Raw genomic sequence first — 18,161 nt, 5'->3', positions numbered from 1 at the left:
CTCTAGCATTTTACTTTGGGATGGGGGAGAGTCAGGTAGGCTGCTGCCAAGGGCGCAGCCATTAGGTAGGGAGGAAGAGGGACTGTTGGTAAAGGATCGGTGGGCGTATTTGTCATAACCCTTCGCTAAGGGAGCTCGGGTACGAGCCGGGCGGATAATTTTTTCCCGGTATGACCTACGGGGTGAATTGAAAGAATTCGGTTGGGGAGAGTTTGAAGGGTGATGGGGAGGATTTGAAGGAAGGGGAAAGTAGATTGGAGTAGGGAACAATTCTCTTGCTATCTCCGCATATGATTTGTGAACTGGAGGAAACCGCAATGAGGCTTCCATATAAGATACACTGTCCTGGGACATGGCTAGTTTAATATTCTGCTGGCGAGTAAATTCCGGACATTCCTTATCTGAAGCAAAATGACTACCTGAGCAATATATACACGTGGCCTTTTCTTTGATGACATCACATGATTCTCCAGTGTGCGGCTGTGCACACCTGTAACACCTAGGTTTAGATCTGCACTGGGCTTTGATATGGCCGAAACGGCAGCAGTTCAGACACTGGATTGTTGGGTATTTGTATGGTTCTACTGGGAGAGAGGTGTAAAATGAGAAAATTTTAGATGGAAGCATCTGACCCCTAAAAGTGACTACCACCGACTGGGTGGGAAGCCATTCTATTGTTCCTTCATTTGACGATTTTCTGTTCAAACGGCGGGCTTTCAGAACTGCACCACAACCAGCAGGTAGTTCTAACGACTCCACAAACTCCTCCATAGACCAGTCTACAGGGACACCTCGCACTAGACCCATCCTTGTTATATTGTAGGTTGGGATTTTAGCCTGATATTTCGTAAGGGGCAGAATTGGGCTAATTATAAATGTGTTAGCAGCTTGAGCAGAAGAAAATTCGACGCTAATCTTGTTACGGCCAACGTTTTTAACACCATCACTTACAATATTGGTGAACTTGTTTTTATGCATAAATTGACCGAATTTAAGTGCTCTGATAGACGTACCCGCAGATGGATCTGAGATTTCCCTTGAGACATGGACTATGAAGGGGCCTTTGTCATCCTTATCGTAACTTTCGGGGCCTTCTGCAAAGGAAGGATGCGTAAAAACAGTTTGGATCGACGGAACCGATTGTGATGACTCTTTTACAGTTTTTTTCTTGAATGTTACGCTAGCGGACTTTTCAGTGTCCACTGGGCGTTTTCTTGATGTTTGGCTAGACGCGCGAGGTGCATCCTCATTCGTGAAGATTCGAGACCCGTCAGGGTCTGGAGGCTCCGGAGGAGTATCTAGCTCCATCCCTATTAATATAAACACTCACCACCACCAAAACGGTTGTTAAAAAAAAACACAAAAATCGGCTACTTTTCACTAAAAACAACACCGAAAATCACTACACGTGTGTCGACCAAGGCCAACGCTGCGAAGTCCCCAGTTTTACAATTCAATTCATAATTAAAAATTAAAATCTAAAAAAACCACGTCCGCCAAATTCGAAGTTTCCCGCCAATCAATCACCTGAAACAGTCTTTGTAAAGAAGCGGCAAAAATATATATTTTATATGTGGCAACACTAAAACTCTTGCTGTCACCGATATTATAGAATGGAGTCTATTGACATATTTTTACATTTATAAAATTTTACACAAGTGACAGGATTTTAAATGGTGCACATTAACATTTGTTAACAAGAGACTTATTATAAATACTTTAATCTGCTGATTCTATGCAAATTGGTATCTGCTTAAAAATATTTTTTTCTATTTCTTTAAATAAATGAAGAAACAAAAAAAGTATGAATTAATGGACTTTGAATTTGTTTATCCAGAACTCGTGTTTTTCTATTTCTTTAAATGTTTGAAGAAACAAAAAGTATGAATGAATGGACTTTGTATTTATTTATCCAGAACTCATGGTGCTAAGTTTCATAAAAAAAGAATAATAGATACTTCAATTCAATTGTATTGGTTAGTTTGAAAAGAGAACTTTTTTTAAAAATTGTTTTACTACGATATTTGATACGAAAACGGAACAAGCCGTTAAATTAAAATTTACACTCCATTTTCATACTGAGAATTAAATAATTTTTTGAGGATGTATATTGAAATATCGGTAAAAGCCACAAGCATCGAAGACATCGATACTGAAATATTTCCCATATCAACAACTTTGTTGTCAGCAAACAGTCATTTTAAGTAGTTAAAAATAAAATCTAGCCACGGCACACTTGTCCAATCTTTGACTTATTTTATTTTCTTTTTTTAATTTGATCGCGTTAAAGTTAACTATTTGTATGGAATCGAAAAAGCGCCGTCTGGTGACAATACTGTTTCCCAGTAATAATAACTTCACTAAGCGGCACTCAGAATACGTTTTGGCACTAGCGTTTACGTTTTAGGAAGAGTTTTAATTTAACTATAGACTATTAAAAAAAATTGGAAACTTTTAATAGGTTATACTTATGCTGATGTCATTCGTTGTTTTTTTTTATTTTACTGCTAGATAGCCCTTGATCTCACCTGGTGGTTAGTGATAGATGAGGAGTACGGCCGCTATATTACAATTATACTCTTGGTCTTTAAAATTAAATGTGGCTTACTCGTCAGCCATTTTCAAAATAATGACCACGCAAAATAATCTGTATTAGTCCACCAGGCATAATTTGGGCATTAATCTCTCAACACATGGAATACTTTATATTTATGCCAGATCTTAATCAAGGGAGCAACTAAACAGTATAATAACAATTTGGCAAATACATTTTTTCATTATTATTATTTAACAACTGTGTAAAATTACAGTTTTATATGACATACCTTGTTATTCCTTAAATACGGACTGTATTTCTAAAAAAAAGATATTAGTTCATCAAGCGATTGTAGTAAGCCCACGTAGTTTTATGCGTTACCGCCATTTTCAAAATAAACAAAAATGGCGGACAACAGGTAAGCTTTCATGAATAAGTAAGCTCGCCTCACTGACGTTCATTATTGCAACTGACAGATGAAATATGTACACCGTTGCCAGCGTTGTCGTCCGCATTTACTACGGTTTTTTGCAAATTCCGTGGGAACATTTTGATATCATGGGATAAAATGTAGCCAATGTCACTTTCCGTCATTTCAATTAACTCTATACCAAAAATCAAGTTGAGTCGCGGCTAAGTTAGGACGTGATTCGGCCAAACAAACAAACACAATTTCTTATTTATGATAATAGCAAGCAAGTAAGGATTTGAAGCGCCCCATTTGGCATACGTGTAACTCTAAAACTGTTTTTAGTACAAATTTTAGTTCCTCGGACACTCGCCATCAAGCTTCACGACAAAGAGCGCCAAAATGGCGTCAAACTATTGGAAACTAAAAAAAAAGTTCCAACAGCCTGTCCAGTTGAAATAATTAAGGCCAGTGGGTGACTCACCTTACCACCATGATGACTTACCATGAGCTTAAATTTTACAGTAGGTTCTTTGTTCAGTCGCGATTTAACGTCGATGTGTGACGGACGTATTTAGCTCAGTCCAGCATAAGTAACAGCGTAAAATAAAAAAATACATCTATCCGTTTTCATTAAACGTGTATATTTCTCAAGATTCCATTTAGGTCATTTCAGTCAATTTCTACGTGTAAGATAAAGTTTTATTTTATTTATTAAAATGTTAATTTAACAACGTTCGCTTAATCTATGTTTTTTTTTTAAAACATCAAATATAATATCATATTATATAAGTATTTAAAATTTTGTTCTTTAATCTAATTATAAAATGGCGAATTATTTGTAAAAGCAAAAAGCTTCTCGCCATTAAAGGGTAGAAAAGTATAAGGTGTAAAACAAAGAATTTCAAATTAAATGGACAAGAAAGTTTAAACAGTAATTTAATACAGTTTTTTTACTTCCTTAACACTTACCTATACTATTAGTTAACACATTATCTATATGAATTATAGCATATGTGTTTTTTTGGTTTGTTTGAACGCACTAATATTCAAAACTATTGTGTGCGCGCAACCGCTAGTCTACGCCTGTTGTATGTGAGCGGCGAGACGGGCGAGGGCGCGATTGACAAGACGCGCATGAAATATTTAAGGACATATAAAGTTAAAAATAAACTGTCTTAATGAATGTAATGGGTTATTTTTATTTTTAAATATTTGTCTTCTATACTTTCCTTGTCACCCCTTCATCTGATAAAAAAACTGTGCACTCTGTAAATAACATGCCAATCTTAGAATATTTTATTTTATATGCGTTTGGAACAAACTGGTGCGAACTATATAACCGTCGCGGTGGTCGACGGCAGACCGAGTTAGCTCTGACGTATGCCTACCTCCCCCGCCCATATACCTCAAGACCAGATACCTTTTAAAGAATGTGTTAAAACACATTTATTACAGCGAGGTTTTTATACAATTGATGAATTTCTTAATGACAAGGTTGCTTGGAAGCATCCGCCTCCGCTTTCATCTCTCACAAGATAGAAAAATGAATTTTAAGATGTAAATTGTTGATATTGGAAAATAGCAACTGCTGAGTTTCTTGCCGGCTTCTTCTTGGTAGAATCTGCCTTCCGAACCGGTGGTAGAGTCACTACACACAGACAGACTTGACGTTTCAAAAGTGCTTATATTAGGCCTACTTAAAATAAATAAATTTTGAATTTTGAATTTTTTTCAGGCGGTGACTAGCGGTTGCGCGCACACTATACCAGTCGGATTAGGAAAACCTTGTTTTCAAATTAATATCCCACTTTTTGGGGAAACATACCAAGGCTAGTTAGCATCATGCTACGACCTGAGCAAATGAGGAACCGAGGAAAAGAGGTAAAAGTGCGGGGTTTACTTAAATAAACTCTTACACCGTACAGACATGCGGGGTATAAAAATACCAGAAACCTCTCGGCGTTAATAACTTTTGTTCTAATTTTTTTTAACTCTATACTTTGTGAAATATTTAATATTTTACAAAGTATTCCAATTTGTACTACTCTGTAATATAACATCGACACCAGCGCGCACGACTCTATCGTGCAGTCACTCACCCGACTACGGGTCGTTGTCAAATCACATGTACATATTTGGTTTCACAGAGTAATGTCACTGTAGAGAAATAACTTTTTTTTTTGTATGAATTAAATTACTAAAACTGAATTTTGAAAAGTCGTAGAACAAAAGTTGTAAGTTTTAATGATAAAAACTACAACACCGAGAGCTTTCTGGTATTTTTTATTTAAACCTGTATATCATGGGCACTGTATATATTAAAAAAAAACATATTTGTTATTTTTGCGAGAAATCTATTAGCGCGCCTTTAGTTATTGTTAACCTAGTGTGCGGTGCCAGCCAATTTGATGTGAAACATCTATTAATGCGCCTTGACAGTAAGAACTAGCTATATGCAGTCACATTGAACGGCATGACGCTCTCTTATGCCGTCATTCTACGACACTAGTTTAGACTTTCACATCCGAAAGGCGTCCCGTGACGCTGTGTCGGTCAACTTTTTAATGTGAAGCATCTATTGACGCTTTGATGGTAAAAATAACCTGTATTTCGTCACAGTAAACGGCATGACGCTGTCCTATGCTGTCATGACCGATCCACACCATCCAAATGTCCCGTGACGGCAAACTGACTAATGTAAAACATCTATAGGGTTAGGCGCTTTGACGGTAAAAACGATATGTATGCCGTCACGATAAACGGCTTGATACTCTTATGCCGTCATGTACCCCATACGCTACGGCTTCAGACTTCCTTGTGTGTCGATTATGTATCTGGCATGCAAACCGCGGTGTCCCCCATACGCCAAAGCTTGAAACTATCTTGTGTGTTATATTATATATATACACATATTTTTAGGTCTAGATGTACAAAATGTTTAAGCTAAGGAAAGTGAGTCTCTCATAAGATAACTCAAAATATATACGTTAGTAATTCACTCAGTATAAAGTGGTATAAAAGCCTCTACAAAAGTTATAAAACCCATTTTTACGTGATAACTTAACGCAGGTAGGTACCTAAATTTTTTTTTTAATTCCTTTTTTAGAACTAACACGGTAAAAATGATTATCCTGCCATACTAAAAATAGGATTCCATATCAAATATTTATAATCTCATAAAAAATCCAACACTTTTTTTTACCATATCGGCGGATTTCTTTTAAAATTTTTCAAACCAACATATTTTTCAATATAATTAATAGAAAAGTTTTGTATACACATACTTTTTACAATATTTATATACTTATAACATTTTATATAGTACAGATGTTTAAAAAAAAGTGGAACTATAACATCATGTATACAGGGTGATTTTTTAGGGTTATAATATGTAGCTACCCTTTAACTTTACAGTTAGGAACATTCAATTATCTTAAAAATCCATTCAGTATTTCTGAGTTGATGAGCCTTATCAAAACTGCATACAAGGATTAAAAAAATAGTTAATATCAGCTCATAATCATCAAATTAGCCAAACAACGTATTTACGTAGTAATCGAACTTGTTACTGTTAAAAAACAATATATTTATATGGACACATTTCTATATAGTTGCTACAACTTGGTATAAGTTAATAGGTTTAATACATTTTGATGATATATGAACGATGGCAAGCGTGTATTGTCTTAGACTTCAACGTCGAAATGCTTTGTTCCTTAATAAGTATTTTCGATTGTTTCATAGAACCTTTGGACCAACATTTTTTTTCAATTTGATAAAGTAGTCTTCTTTTAATTAAACTCTAGATCAAATCTTCTCGGCCTCAACGGTAAGAGTAGCCATATGCCATGACCACCATAATATGGCCAGTCTCAAAGGAACACCCTGTATAAGAACATTTAAATTATATAATATCGAAACTGAAAATGAATAGTTTTTATTCATTACTTGAGGTAGCGTTAGACTAAACTAAATAATATTATATACAAAGAAACAACGAAGAACTAAAAATGTACAAAAACAATTTTAACTAATAGAGTAAGAGGTACGTTGTGAAGACAACAATAATTGTTATTACTAAAAAAAACAACACCAAATGTCTTTTCGATTGCACAACGGATGAGAATGACAGCTGCCACACTGACAGTCAATAGTCACTGTAACACTTATAGTATAAACTCTATAATAGACGACAGAATTTGTTATTTCGACAGGCACAGATAATAAAAGACAGCTGCAACAGATAAGTAATCGGTTAAAATGACAGCTGTCACGAAGACAATTATTTCACTACGTCACTTTAAAAGTCAGATAAAATACCCGATGCACTAACACCTTTTGGAACGCCACTTAAGACGAGCACAGATAATAAACACGAGAATCACATTCCTTGACAAAACAAATGAACTAATATGTAGTAAACGTCAAGCTGTGCTGTCATCGGTACGACCTTTGTCGCCTTTCCGCTTGTTCAATTTCTTTTTTATGTCTTGCAACATTTGCTCGAAAGACATGTCGTCGGTCCGGCGCGGTGGCAACGCCGGTTGGCCGTGGAAAGCGCTCTCGGTGTAATTAGCTTCCAGGCCATCTGTTAAAAAAAAAGTTCGCTAGAATCCTTTCAACCAAAACGTTGTTACCGAACGGCGTTCTGCATAACTCCTCTTCATAAATATGTCAATCACTGCCAGCATTGGCAAGAGGCAAACTTCCTATCCCTCGATTATAACATTTAATTTTTCACCTGCCAGAGCTGGGCAACAAGGTAAAAGAAAAGTTTACGTGCCTCTCAATTATTTGCTGCGGAGAAAACGTCTTCTGCCCATGCTAACAGAGACATTTTCGGGAGTTCAATTTATAACCACAATCCGCTTAGCTTTGTTTGCAGAAAGCTTTCCGGATAAACATTTTAGAGGAAACTATGCAAGGCCCTTTGAAAACAGAGAATGATTTGGAGTTTTATGTCGTACCAAAGTCCACTCGGTTCTGTTTGCAGACAGCTTTCCCGGTGAACGATTTGAAAGATACTTTTGATAATGACCGGGATTTTGATGCACCGGGAGGTATTCTTTGCATCGTTCGAGTCCATACAGGACCGAAGTGTATCGATAATGCAGTCGTATTGACATAAAAATAGTCGTATTGACATAAAGGGCTAACTTGAACTGAAAAAAAAGAGGTCCGCTTTGCTCGTTTGCAGAAAGCTTTCCCGGCGAACGAGTGAAAGAGTAAAGGCTCTTTCACTCGTAATACATTTTTGAAAGCAGTTAATATTGAGAGGAGTACAATGTCTTACCAAAGTCCACGAACCTTTATATGCAGAAAGGTTCCCCGGTTAACGATTTATAAAAACCTAGAAATGCATTTCTAAATACAGAATTTTGAGGATTGTAATGTCTCACCAAGATCCGCATAGCTCTGCCTGCAGAAAGCTCTCCGTCCGCCGAAGCCAACGTCGTATTGCGGAAACGTGTTGGCCGCCTCCACGGCCGTCCACGCGTCCTTGGGCCTCTGGAAGGTTACGAAGCCGTAGCGTGACCTGCAAATATAACTAAATTAGCCAGTAAACGGTGATAGCTCGACTTCACTTTCGAGGGACCGAGTTACGATCCCAGCACGCACCTCCAACGCAAAGTTATGTGCGTTTTAAGTTATTAAAATATCACTTGCTTCAACGGTGAAGGAAAAAATCGTGAAATTTTATTTTATGAACTGAGATTTTAACTGACCCATCCTCCTTAGAGTGCAGTCTCACTTCAGTGACGGGTCCGAATTTTACGAACTGTGAACGCAACGCAGCTTTGTTCACTTCCTTGTCCAACCGTCCCACGAATACTATCCGTCTCTCTTCCACCGGAGTGTTGCTCTCTCTGAAAACAATTATTCAATTATTGATTGGCTGGGCTTTTGAGCATTAAAATATTTTCTTCTTCTTCTTCTCATTTAAATTAGGAGTTCTTATCATCACTCTATAAATAAGTGATCATCATCGCCATAAATTCGACTGAAGACGTCCACTGCTGGACATAGGTATTTTGTAGGTTCCACACTCCCACGATGCTGGTAGTATATACAAATATCGGCACATACACATGCCTCAGAGTTCTTCATAAGGTTCACAAAAGCGTGTGTATTCTACCAATCCGCACTTATCCAGCGTGGTAGAGTAAGGCCTAAACCCTTCTCATTCTGAGAGGAGACCAGTGCCCTGGAGTGGGCCGGCAATGGGGGGAACCTGTAAAGAACTCTTTTCTCGAGTTTGTAAGACCTTTTCTTAAAGTCACCAGTGTTTTTTACAGCCATAAGTGAAATTGAAAAAGATATTTAAGAGTTTATTTTAAGAAGAAATAATTTGATTTAAAGACCTGAAGTAATTAGGCTTTAAATGTTGTTTTATAATAACGTTTATAATATTCCCATCAATTGCTAGTTGAAATAAAGACGAAATTGCGTTTCTGTGAAAATACTCTTTTCTCGAGTTCGTATATCGAACCTCTTCTTAAAGTCACCAGTGTTTTTTACAGCCATAAGTGAAATTTAAAAAGATATTTAAGAGTTTATTTTAAGAAGAAATAATTTGATTTAAAGGCCTGAAGTAAAGGCTTTAAATGTTGTTTTATAATAACGTTTATAATATTCCCATCAATCGCTAGTTGAAATAAAGACGAAATTGCGTTTCTGTGAAAATACTCTTTTCTCGAGTTGGTATATCGAACCTCTTCTTAAAGTCACCAGTGTTTTTTACAGTCATAAGTGACATTTAAAAAGATACTTTAGAGTTTATTTTTTGAAGACTTATTACCGGGAAACACAAATAAAATTACATTTCCTAAAAATGAATCCTAGCTAGATCGATTTATCGCCCCCGAAACCCCCTGTATACTAAATTTCATGAAAATCGTTGGAGCCGATTCCGAGATTCCAATTATATATATATATATATACTAGCGGACCCCAGCGCCATCTGTCGGGCTGATTTGTGAATCTAAACCATCCAGGGTGCCACCCAAACGCATACTAAAAAAATCATTCAAATCGGTCCAGCCGTTTAGGAGGAGTTCAGTGACATACACACGCACACAAGAAATATATATATAAAGATATCTATATACAAGAATTGCTCGTTTAAAGATATAAGATTATATACATATAAATATATATATATTTATGTAAGATATTATATATTTGTCTACTGGTATGTGTATATATGCACCACCTATCTTTTGCTGTATAACTTTTATCCGCTATTGGTTGCCCGGGAGAGATCCCTGTGTAGCGATAAGGCCGCCTAATTGTGTACGTTGTTTTGTTATTGCTTTTCTGTTTTTTGTAAATTTTATAGGTGTACAGTAAAAGTATATTCCTTAATTCATTAATAAAACTTACCTATCCTCCGAGCTGAATGGACTCCTATAGCCTTTCATCCCATATTTCTCGTCTTTCCTCACAGAGCTGCTGGATTTGCGAGAATTGGACGACGATGAGGAACTACTCGAAGAGGACGATGAACTACAAACACATGCATATGATTAGACAGGTTCTTATTATGAATACGGTTCTCAGATCCATGTAAAGAATCAAACTACATCAATTAAAAATCATATTAACAACAAACTGTACGACGTGTAAATGAAAACTGAAATAATACTTTACATGTATTGTCTCCGAGACTATCTGTGAAACCGAAAGCCTCATAGTTTTTGAGTAAACCACTGTCATAGCTGTTAGTGAAATAAATCAGATACAGCCATAACATCACATGCTAAATTAAAATCATATGACTCCTGTCGCTTTATTAGATACGCGTCGCGTAGCGTAGGTACTATATGTAGGTTGGTCTTTCATCTTCAATAGGGTTGTCACAAGTAAACACTTAAAATGTTTTGAATTATTTGTTGAAAATAAATATGCTCCTTTTTATTTAATATTTTAACAGGGTGATTTCTTATGTAATATACTTATGCATCCTTCAAATTTATTTCGTAATTCGGTTACACGTTGTATAAACTTCAACGGATAATCAATAACTATAATAACCAAAATGATGGACAAAGTTGACAAGCATCAAATACTGTTACACTGTCACTAAGTTAACCGTAGCTACTTAAACGTTTGTACCCATATAACATTTGTAAGTAATATGATAATTAAGGAGTAAATAGTTTTTTAATATTTAATTCTGGAAATAAAAACAGTTCAGAGTTTTATTGGCCGATTTGCTTTCTGGATCAATGTTTAACGTTTCTAAAATTGACGCTTTGTTGTTCACAAAAAAACTCGATAATCCAGACTATGATAGGATAAGAATGAATTAGTTTTTTCATACATTTTATTATATTAACATTTTCAATTCTATCTCTCCATTTTTAATTTTCTAAAATAATACAACAAAAACAAATAATGATGTGGAATAATAAAACCGGATAACCGTCATTTTACTGGCCATCGATGAGTCTAGTCTGAGAAATCCTAACCACAAAAAATCAATACGATATTTTTTCAGTTATGGAGTTTAAAAAAAACCTGAAGACGTTTCTATAAAGTGATACATACTTACAAAATTAGTACAGACACATAAAACTACATACCTGGAAGAAGTAGACGAATCAGAACTTTCAGAAACAGTTGGCTTTCGCAAGGGCGGCGTTAAAGATTTGACAGGTTTCTTTTCATTATTCCCATTGTATTGAGGGCTAGGCCTTTTCTTAACTGGACTTTTTGTTTTATTCGCATCGGTATGTTTCGATCGTGACCTCGATCTATTCGACCGGTAATCTCTACGAATGGAGGGCGACCTTCTGGAAGATCTATATGGTGACCTTGTTCGCGAACGTCTTTTCCTCCTATAAGGTGAATCGGTACGTCTGTAGCGGCGATATCGTCCTCGAGACCTTGATCTGTTCCGGCTGTGCGATCGTTTCCTTCTATGCCCTCTCGAATGGGACCTAGACCGTCTGTATTTAACGTCATAACGATCTCTGGAGCGAGACCTTTTTTCCTTGGACAGAGATCGTATAATCTCACGTCTAGTGGATATATCAGGTCTTGATTTAACGGGAGCTTTTTCTTCCAATTTCGGTGGCGTCTGTACTTTTTTGACATGAACTGGATTGTCCTCACTCGACATTGACATATCGCTATCGTTTCTCTTTCTCGGTGATGCGCTGTGTTCTTTGTGGCTAGTTCTTTCAGTTCTTTTTGATAGATTAACAAATTCCGATGATGAATCAGTTTGGACATCAATTGTAGCGACATCAGGTTTTTTCCTATTCTTTTCTAGGTGCAGTATAATTTTATCTTCACCATGTTCAACTTTAGTATCGTACTCACGCACTATTGTTGCTTTTGTATATTTAACATCGCGTTTATCAACTGGTGAGTTGAGTTTCGAAGTTTTTTGTTCTCCGTTCGAGACTGGAGTCTTTTTCATAACAACATCTTGAATACTAGCAAACAACGAATTGCTTGATATTTTTGTTTCGACTTGTTTCTCGACACTTTTCAACGTAGCCGTGATATCTTTGAGTCTTGCTTTGTTGAATTTAATATCAGAATGGTTTTTATCGTCTGAACTGTGCCTGCTGCTTTTGACGGGAGCAAAAACATTATGTTTCGAAACATGGTCCGATTTTTTTATTTTAAAATTGATAGTAGATTTATTTTCAGATTGAGGTGGTTCCGATTTACGTTTCTTGCTTTCATTTGCTTTTTGTTGTTCAATTTGTTTAAAAACATTTTCATCTGTATTTGTACCGACGCTAACCAACACCATCTCATCATAATCTGTAGGAGGATGCTTAGTCGCAAGTTTTACTTTCTCTTCTACAGGGACCGGCAGAACTTCAGGGGTCATCCCTACAATTTTCATCATTTCTGCGTCGCTTATAAGAGGCTGAAGCTCTAGATTTTCCACCTTTGGTATTTTACTCATAACGATGTCTTCATCTCTTTTTCTCAAAGCCTCAGCTTTATGTTTTTTAGTATTCATAAGTATCTTTCGTGAAGCCTCTCGTATTGGATCAAATATTATGTTTTCAGTTTCAGCAGTTACTTTCTCTTTCGGAATTATTGAGCTAGAAATTATGCTATCGGGGCTTTTTATATGTTTATCCAAATTTAGATTACACGGCATGTCAGGAAATATAGCTTCGGGGCTGACCTGTGCTGAACTATTATTTGAATTGACTCCTCGTCGTAACTTATATTCTTGGAGATTCAGTTTTTTCTTTTTTTGTGGTTGCTCAAATTCATGAGGCGTAGTTACCTCGGCAACAACTTTAATTTCTTCCTCATTCTCAATTTTTTCAGTTTTTAATGGTATTGAATGAGGAATTTGCACATCTTGCTTATTACTAAACAATGCTGTATAAAAGTGTTCAGGATTTGAATTGACTTCCAATTTTATATTTTCAGCGACAGGTTTCTCAACACTAACCACGTCTTTATTTTTATTCCTATCTACTGGTTCAACATTTATAGAATAGTTTATATCGTTAGTTAACTTATTTGTGCTATTATACTTACTACTACTTTTATGTTTTTCAAAAACCATGTCCTTACGATTGTCCTTAACATCACAGTTTTTGATAATAACTTCAGATTTATTTTTAATTGTTAACTTAATGCTACCATTAGAACTTTGACTACAAGGAGTATCACTTGCTTTTAAAGCAGCTTTCACAATCACAGAACCGTTATTTTTATCAGTACCGCTATCATTCGAAACACTATGTGGAGGTGATAGTTTCTTACGATGATTTGAACTCACTGTTGGTTTAACAGTTACCTTTACACTAGATTTCTTATTTGATTTAATGTCACTGTCATCACTAGAACGATTATTGATCAGTTTATTTTTCTTTTCATTACTAGCTTCACCCTCTTCATCACTACTAAGATGATACACTACTTTTTTATTCTTACACGACCTATGTCTTGAATTTAAAATCCTGTTGTTGCTTGAAAGAACCTCAGGTTTCAGAAGGCTTTGCCCTCCCTTTAGATTGGGAAGACTGAGGCGCTTTTTCGAAGAGCAATAATCGTGATCAGAGTGAACAGGGCTTGGCGATCGTCTGATCACCGTATTTACTGTCGTCGGCATCTGTAATAATGTCAAGGTAGGATAATGCTCTCTTTAAATGGACCTGAGAAAAACCTAACACTTAACTTAGCGTACTTACCAGTATCTGACGCATTTTAGTCTTGTTTAGTTGAACGCCTGCATCCTGTAAGCGCATACCACTGGTTAAACTTTTCACTTTCAGCTCACTGACATGGACTACAGACTTTTTGTTTTTATTATTATTATTTAATTTTTCAGTTGCTTCAAACTGTTCAAGAAGCGAATTCAAATTATTTGCTTCCAAAACCGGTATAACCGCATCATTACATGATTCTACATCAACAAAGTCATCTGCCTCCCCCTTTATATCCGGCTCCTTTTTTACCGATGTCTTTTCTATACAGAAATCCAAAACATTTGCTTCTTGAATAGGAGTGGAAGTGAATTTTCTATCAGGTGGAGCAGTTACTACCGTAGCTTGATCAACATTGTTCATGATTGATTCAACAGGTCTATCCATATCCATGTCTTGGTGGCTCAAATCATCATCTTCCTTAACAACTTTTTTGGGTGGTTCAAGTAAATTGTTCGTTATTAGGAAGCTGTTGACGTCTTCTTCTGTCAAAGTGCGTGGAATATCGTCACTTTTTGAACTGGCCACTGACTTCTCTTTATCGTTTTCAAATGTAAGATCAGATAAATCCAGATTAAGATCTTCAAAGCTTAAACAAGTTTTAGCATCTATATCCATACAAATATTGTGCATTGGAGAGTGTGGAAGAGAGACTGAACATTGTTTTTGCGCACTTCTAAGTTTGCTATAAGACATATCTTCTAAGAGAAATCTTTTTAAATCTTCAATATTAGGAAGTACTTCTAAATCAGATTCATTAATTGATACATCAGCTACAGGATCTTCGCGTTCTGTTTCAATTTCTGGTGGTTTATGGTCAGAAACTTCTAGGTCAGACTCATTGATTGATACGTCTCCTACAGGATCTTCACATTCAGTTTCAATTTCCGTTTTTTTAAGATCCGTAGGATCACTATCAGCAAAAATTTTATCAGGAACAGTCTTCGATATCCGAAAGTCATTATCTTCTGGTAGTTCATTTTTAATGAACAAATCATTTTCAACAATAGTTATTTTTAAATCCTCTTTAGTTTCTTTGATAAAGTATTCATCTACATCTCTGACAACCGGTTCATCTTTGACCTCTAATATATGTTTTTCGTCATTTGCTTTAATGAAGTATTCATCGACATTTGAAACGACTGGTGTATCAAAATTAATTCCTAAGCTATCCTGGCATATACTGTTTGTTCTGGTATTTGTCCCATAAATAGTACGAGTGAACTCATTGGTTCTCTCTTCTTCAACTATGTGTTCGCTAACATCAGAATTGATAGAATCTTCATTTATACAGTAATCTTCTTGTTCCTCATCTGATGAAGCTTCAAGATCTAAGTCTGGGTCAACAGCAAACACTTGGATTACGTCATAATCGTCACCTTCTACAAGTGAGTTTTCCTCCATATTTTCGGCTTCTAGCAAATCTGCATTATCGTTAGATTCAGAGTTCTTATCATCTATAGATATTTCCTGTACTTCTACATTTTCATCTTCATCTATACTAGTGTCTTGGTTTGATTGTGTTATATTAACCTGTAAATTAATTATAATAAGCACTTAATATAATATGTTTTTGGAAATTATTAAACTGCCTGTTACAAGGAATATGTCTATAAGATTTCCAACACAACCCCAACCATTATATACCTCAACGATTATACTCACATTCTGGTTCTGACTCCATACCCTATGGTTTTCTTGATGCTCCCAGTACTCCCCTTCATCTTCAAATCTATTTGTTTGCTGAGTCTGAGTGTACTCTGGACTATTTTGATTACAACTGCTTTCGGAGGATAGCGACTCACTGGTTGAGCGCATAATCTTATGCCCAATACTTCGGTACGGTGTCTGATGGTACATATTTAGAATATGTGACTCCATGTCTGTGTAGAAGAAAATTATTCGTTAATCAAACTTAATACTGAACCAATTTGACTGAATTTTGGCATGGAGGAAAGGTTCTCGCATGATTCATGAAAAACCAAAAAACCGCAAACAAAGCCAACAGCTAGTCACACCTTAAGCAACCATCCATGCAACTTGATTTTTGGCATTTAATTAGTTGAAAGGATGGATAATAACATGGCTAGTTTTTATCCCAGGAAAACAAACAGACAAATAGTCCCAAAGATTTGTAAAAAAACCGTTATAAACCCAGGAAAAGTAAAATTAATTTAAACCCAATTTTTTTCTTCCACTATTTTGGCTAATAAGTATAAATTCCTTCTCTTATTTTATTATGTACTGGCTGCATAGCACATTATGATATTGACAAGTCTGATGTCAAATGGCATTAAACAGCTGTTAAACCTCAACTTGTCACTGCTTACAAATTAAATAAATTTATAAACCAAAAAAATTACAAAAGAACACAAAGCAAAAAAAAAAAATATCTTCAATTTAAGGAGCCAAGAGGGGAAAAGGTATTGTGCATTTTTTACTTTTTATAAACTATTTTAGTATTGTTCCTACACAAATTTACAATAATTGTTTTTTTGTGCATTTGTGCGACAAATGTTTGAGAGTATGTGCTTATTATTTTAGTCTACCAATCTGCAGATGGCCTGTAGCGTTGTAGACTAAGGTACAGTAAACCCCTCTCATTAGTATTGTGGTAATAAATGTGATTTAGTCAACACATAACTTTGATAGTTGAACATACTCTTCAGTTTATCTGGGACAATGTGCCATATTAGAACCAGTGATAGCCTAGCTAGGGCTTTGGTCTCCCGTTTGCTGGGCCGCAATAAAGTATTTTGGAGCTACTTATATTGCTCAATTGAAGTTACACATTGTTTTAACAGTGAAGGAAAACATCGCGAGCAAACTTGCATGCCTGAGAGTTCTCCATAATGTTGACATAGGCATGTGGAGTCTATCAATTCTGACTGGGACAGCATGGTGGACTACCCTTCTCATTCTAAGAGGAGACCCGTGCCCTGTAGTTACCCGTAATGGGTTAATAATGATGATGATGATGTGACATATTATATATATGAATGAATAGAATAAGTGATCAGTGTTATATAAAAATAACAGTGCAACAGGTAGAGGATTACACAGTGCGTAAAATAGGCTACTGTTTATTTTAAAATGCACTCCTAAAGGACAAGAAATGGGGTTTGAGAGACTGTATGAGAGACCTATGGGTGTAAAACCACTAAGAAAGAGTTTCTCTTAAATCTTCCCTTTACGGGTATAATTTGTATAAAAGTTATAAGTTTCTCAAAGAGGTGCATTAAAATCTAAAGCAAAATACCCCTTAAAGCGGTTATTTAAAACAAACCTCAAGGCTATAATGGATAGCAGATAAATGCTTATATGGCAAAGTTTTACAGGTAACTATTAAAAATAAGTTTTTTACTAGGTTTCAAGATGGCTATTACATATTATTTATATTACTAGAGATTATGTTTGTTAGTTAAAATTTAGAAGTTAAAAGAAATACATAAATAATAACTTAAGGACTGAAACACTATTGGTGAAATCACGTAATGACGAAAAAGGCAGACTATACTCAAGCCAGGTTTGAAAATAATAAATCTATACAAACTAAGGTGTCATCCAAATACTGGCATAAAGAAAATAAAAATTTGTCATAATTTCCCAAATCTGCAACGTTAATTATTCCAGAATAGTATAAATACTTTTGCATAATATGGCCAGGTATACAGAACAAGTAGACTAAGTATCTATCTAAATTAAGCTGTTTTTATTTTAGACAAAGCATTTAACTACTTATGGTGTTACTATTCACCCCATTTTGTTTGATGTGAATTTACTATCTTATGTGCAGCAGACTAATTTGTACTACAATGTACCTTTCAAAAACTTTTATTAAAATAATATATTTCTGACATGTTTTATCGCTCAGAAGCTTTATGTGACCCAATGAGAGAGTAAGTTTTGGTTCTAATATCTCAGCAGCTGTGTAAGATATATTGCAGAAGGTTTTACCTTCTAATTTTTTACTTTTATAATTTCTATTCCCACCACCATGTAACATACTGCATTACAGGGT

General features: G+C 35.6%; 2 protein-coding genes across 4 annotated transcripts in view; one reads left to right on the top strand and one right to left on the bottom strand.

The window, feature by feature from the left end:
- Window positions 1-6,976: 6,976 nt before the first annotated feature.
- Window positions 6,977-18,161, bottom strand: part of LOC120634258 (uncharacterized protein MAL13P1.304) — a 12,774-nt gene continuing 1,589 nt past the window's right edge. For both annotated transcript variants that reach the window (XM_039904745.1, XM_039904746.1), the window contains exons 2-8: window positions 15,806-16,023; window positions 14,126-15,673; window positions 11,534-14,046; window positions 10,332-10,454; window positions 8,675-8,815; window positions 8,348-8,484; window positions 6,977-7,536 (exon numbers count right to left, since the gene is read on the bottom strand). In XM_039904745.1, the coding sequence (XP_039760679.1) occupies window positions 7,373-7,536; window positions 8,348-8,484; window positions 8,675-8,815; window positions 10,332-10,454; window positions 11,534-14,046; window positions 14,126-15,673; window positions 15,806-16,021 (4,842 nt within the window). In that variant the 5' untranslated portion in view covers window positions 16,022-16,023 and the 3' untranslated portion in view covers window positions 6,977-7,372. The remainder of the gene's footprint in view (window positions 7,537-8,347; window positions 8,485-8,674; window positions 8,816-10,331; window positions 10,455-11,533; window positions 14,047-14,125; window positions 15,674-15,805; window positions 16,024-18,161) is intronic.
- LOC120634259 overlaps window positions 16,529-18,161 on the top strand; it is a 25,806-nt gene continuing 24,173 nt past the window's right edge. For both annotated transcript variants that reach the window (XM_039904749.1, XM_039904747.1), the window contains exon 1: window positions 16,529-16,563. The gene's annotated coding sequence lies outside the window, so the exon portion shown is untranslated. The remainder of the gene's footprint in view (window positions 16,564-18,161) is intronic.

Source organism: Pararge aegeria, chromosome 23 (assembly GCF_905163445.1).
Source record: "Pararge aegeria chromosome 23, ilParAegt1.1, whole genome shotgun sequence".
Classification (NCBI taxonomy): domain Eukaryota; kingdom Metazoa; phylum Arthropoda; class Insecta; order Lepidoptera; family Nymphalidae; genus Pararge; species Pararge aegeria.
This window is presented reverse-complemented; position numbering and strand designations above follow the sequence as displayed.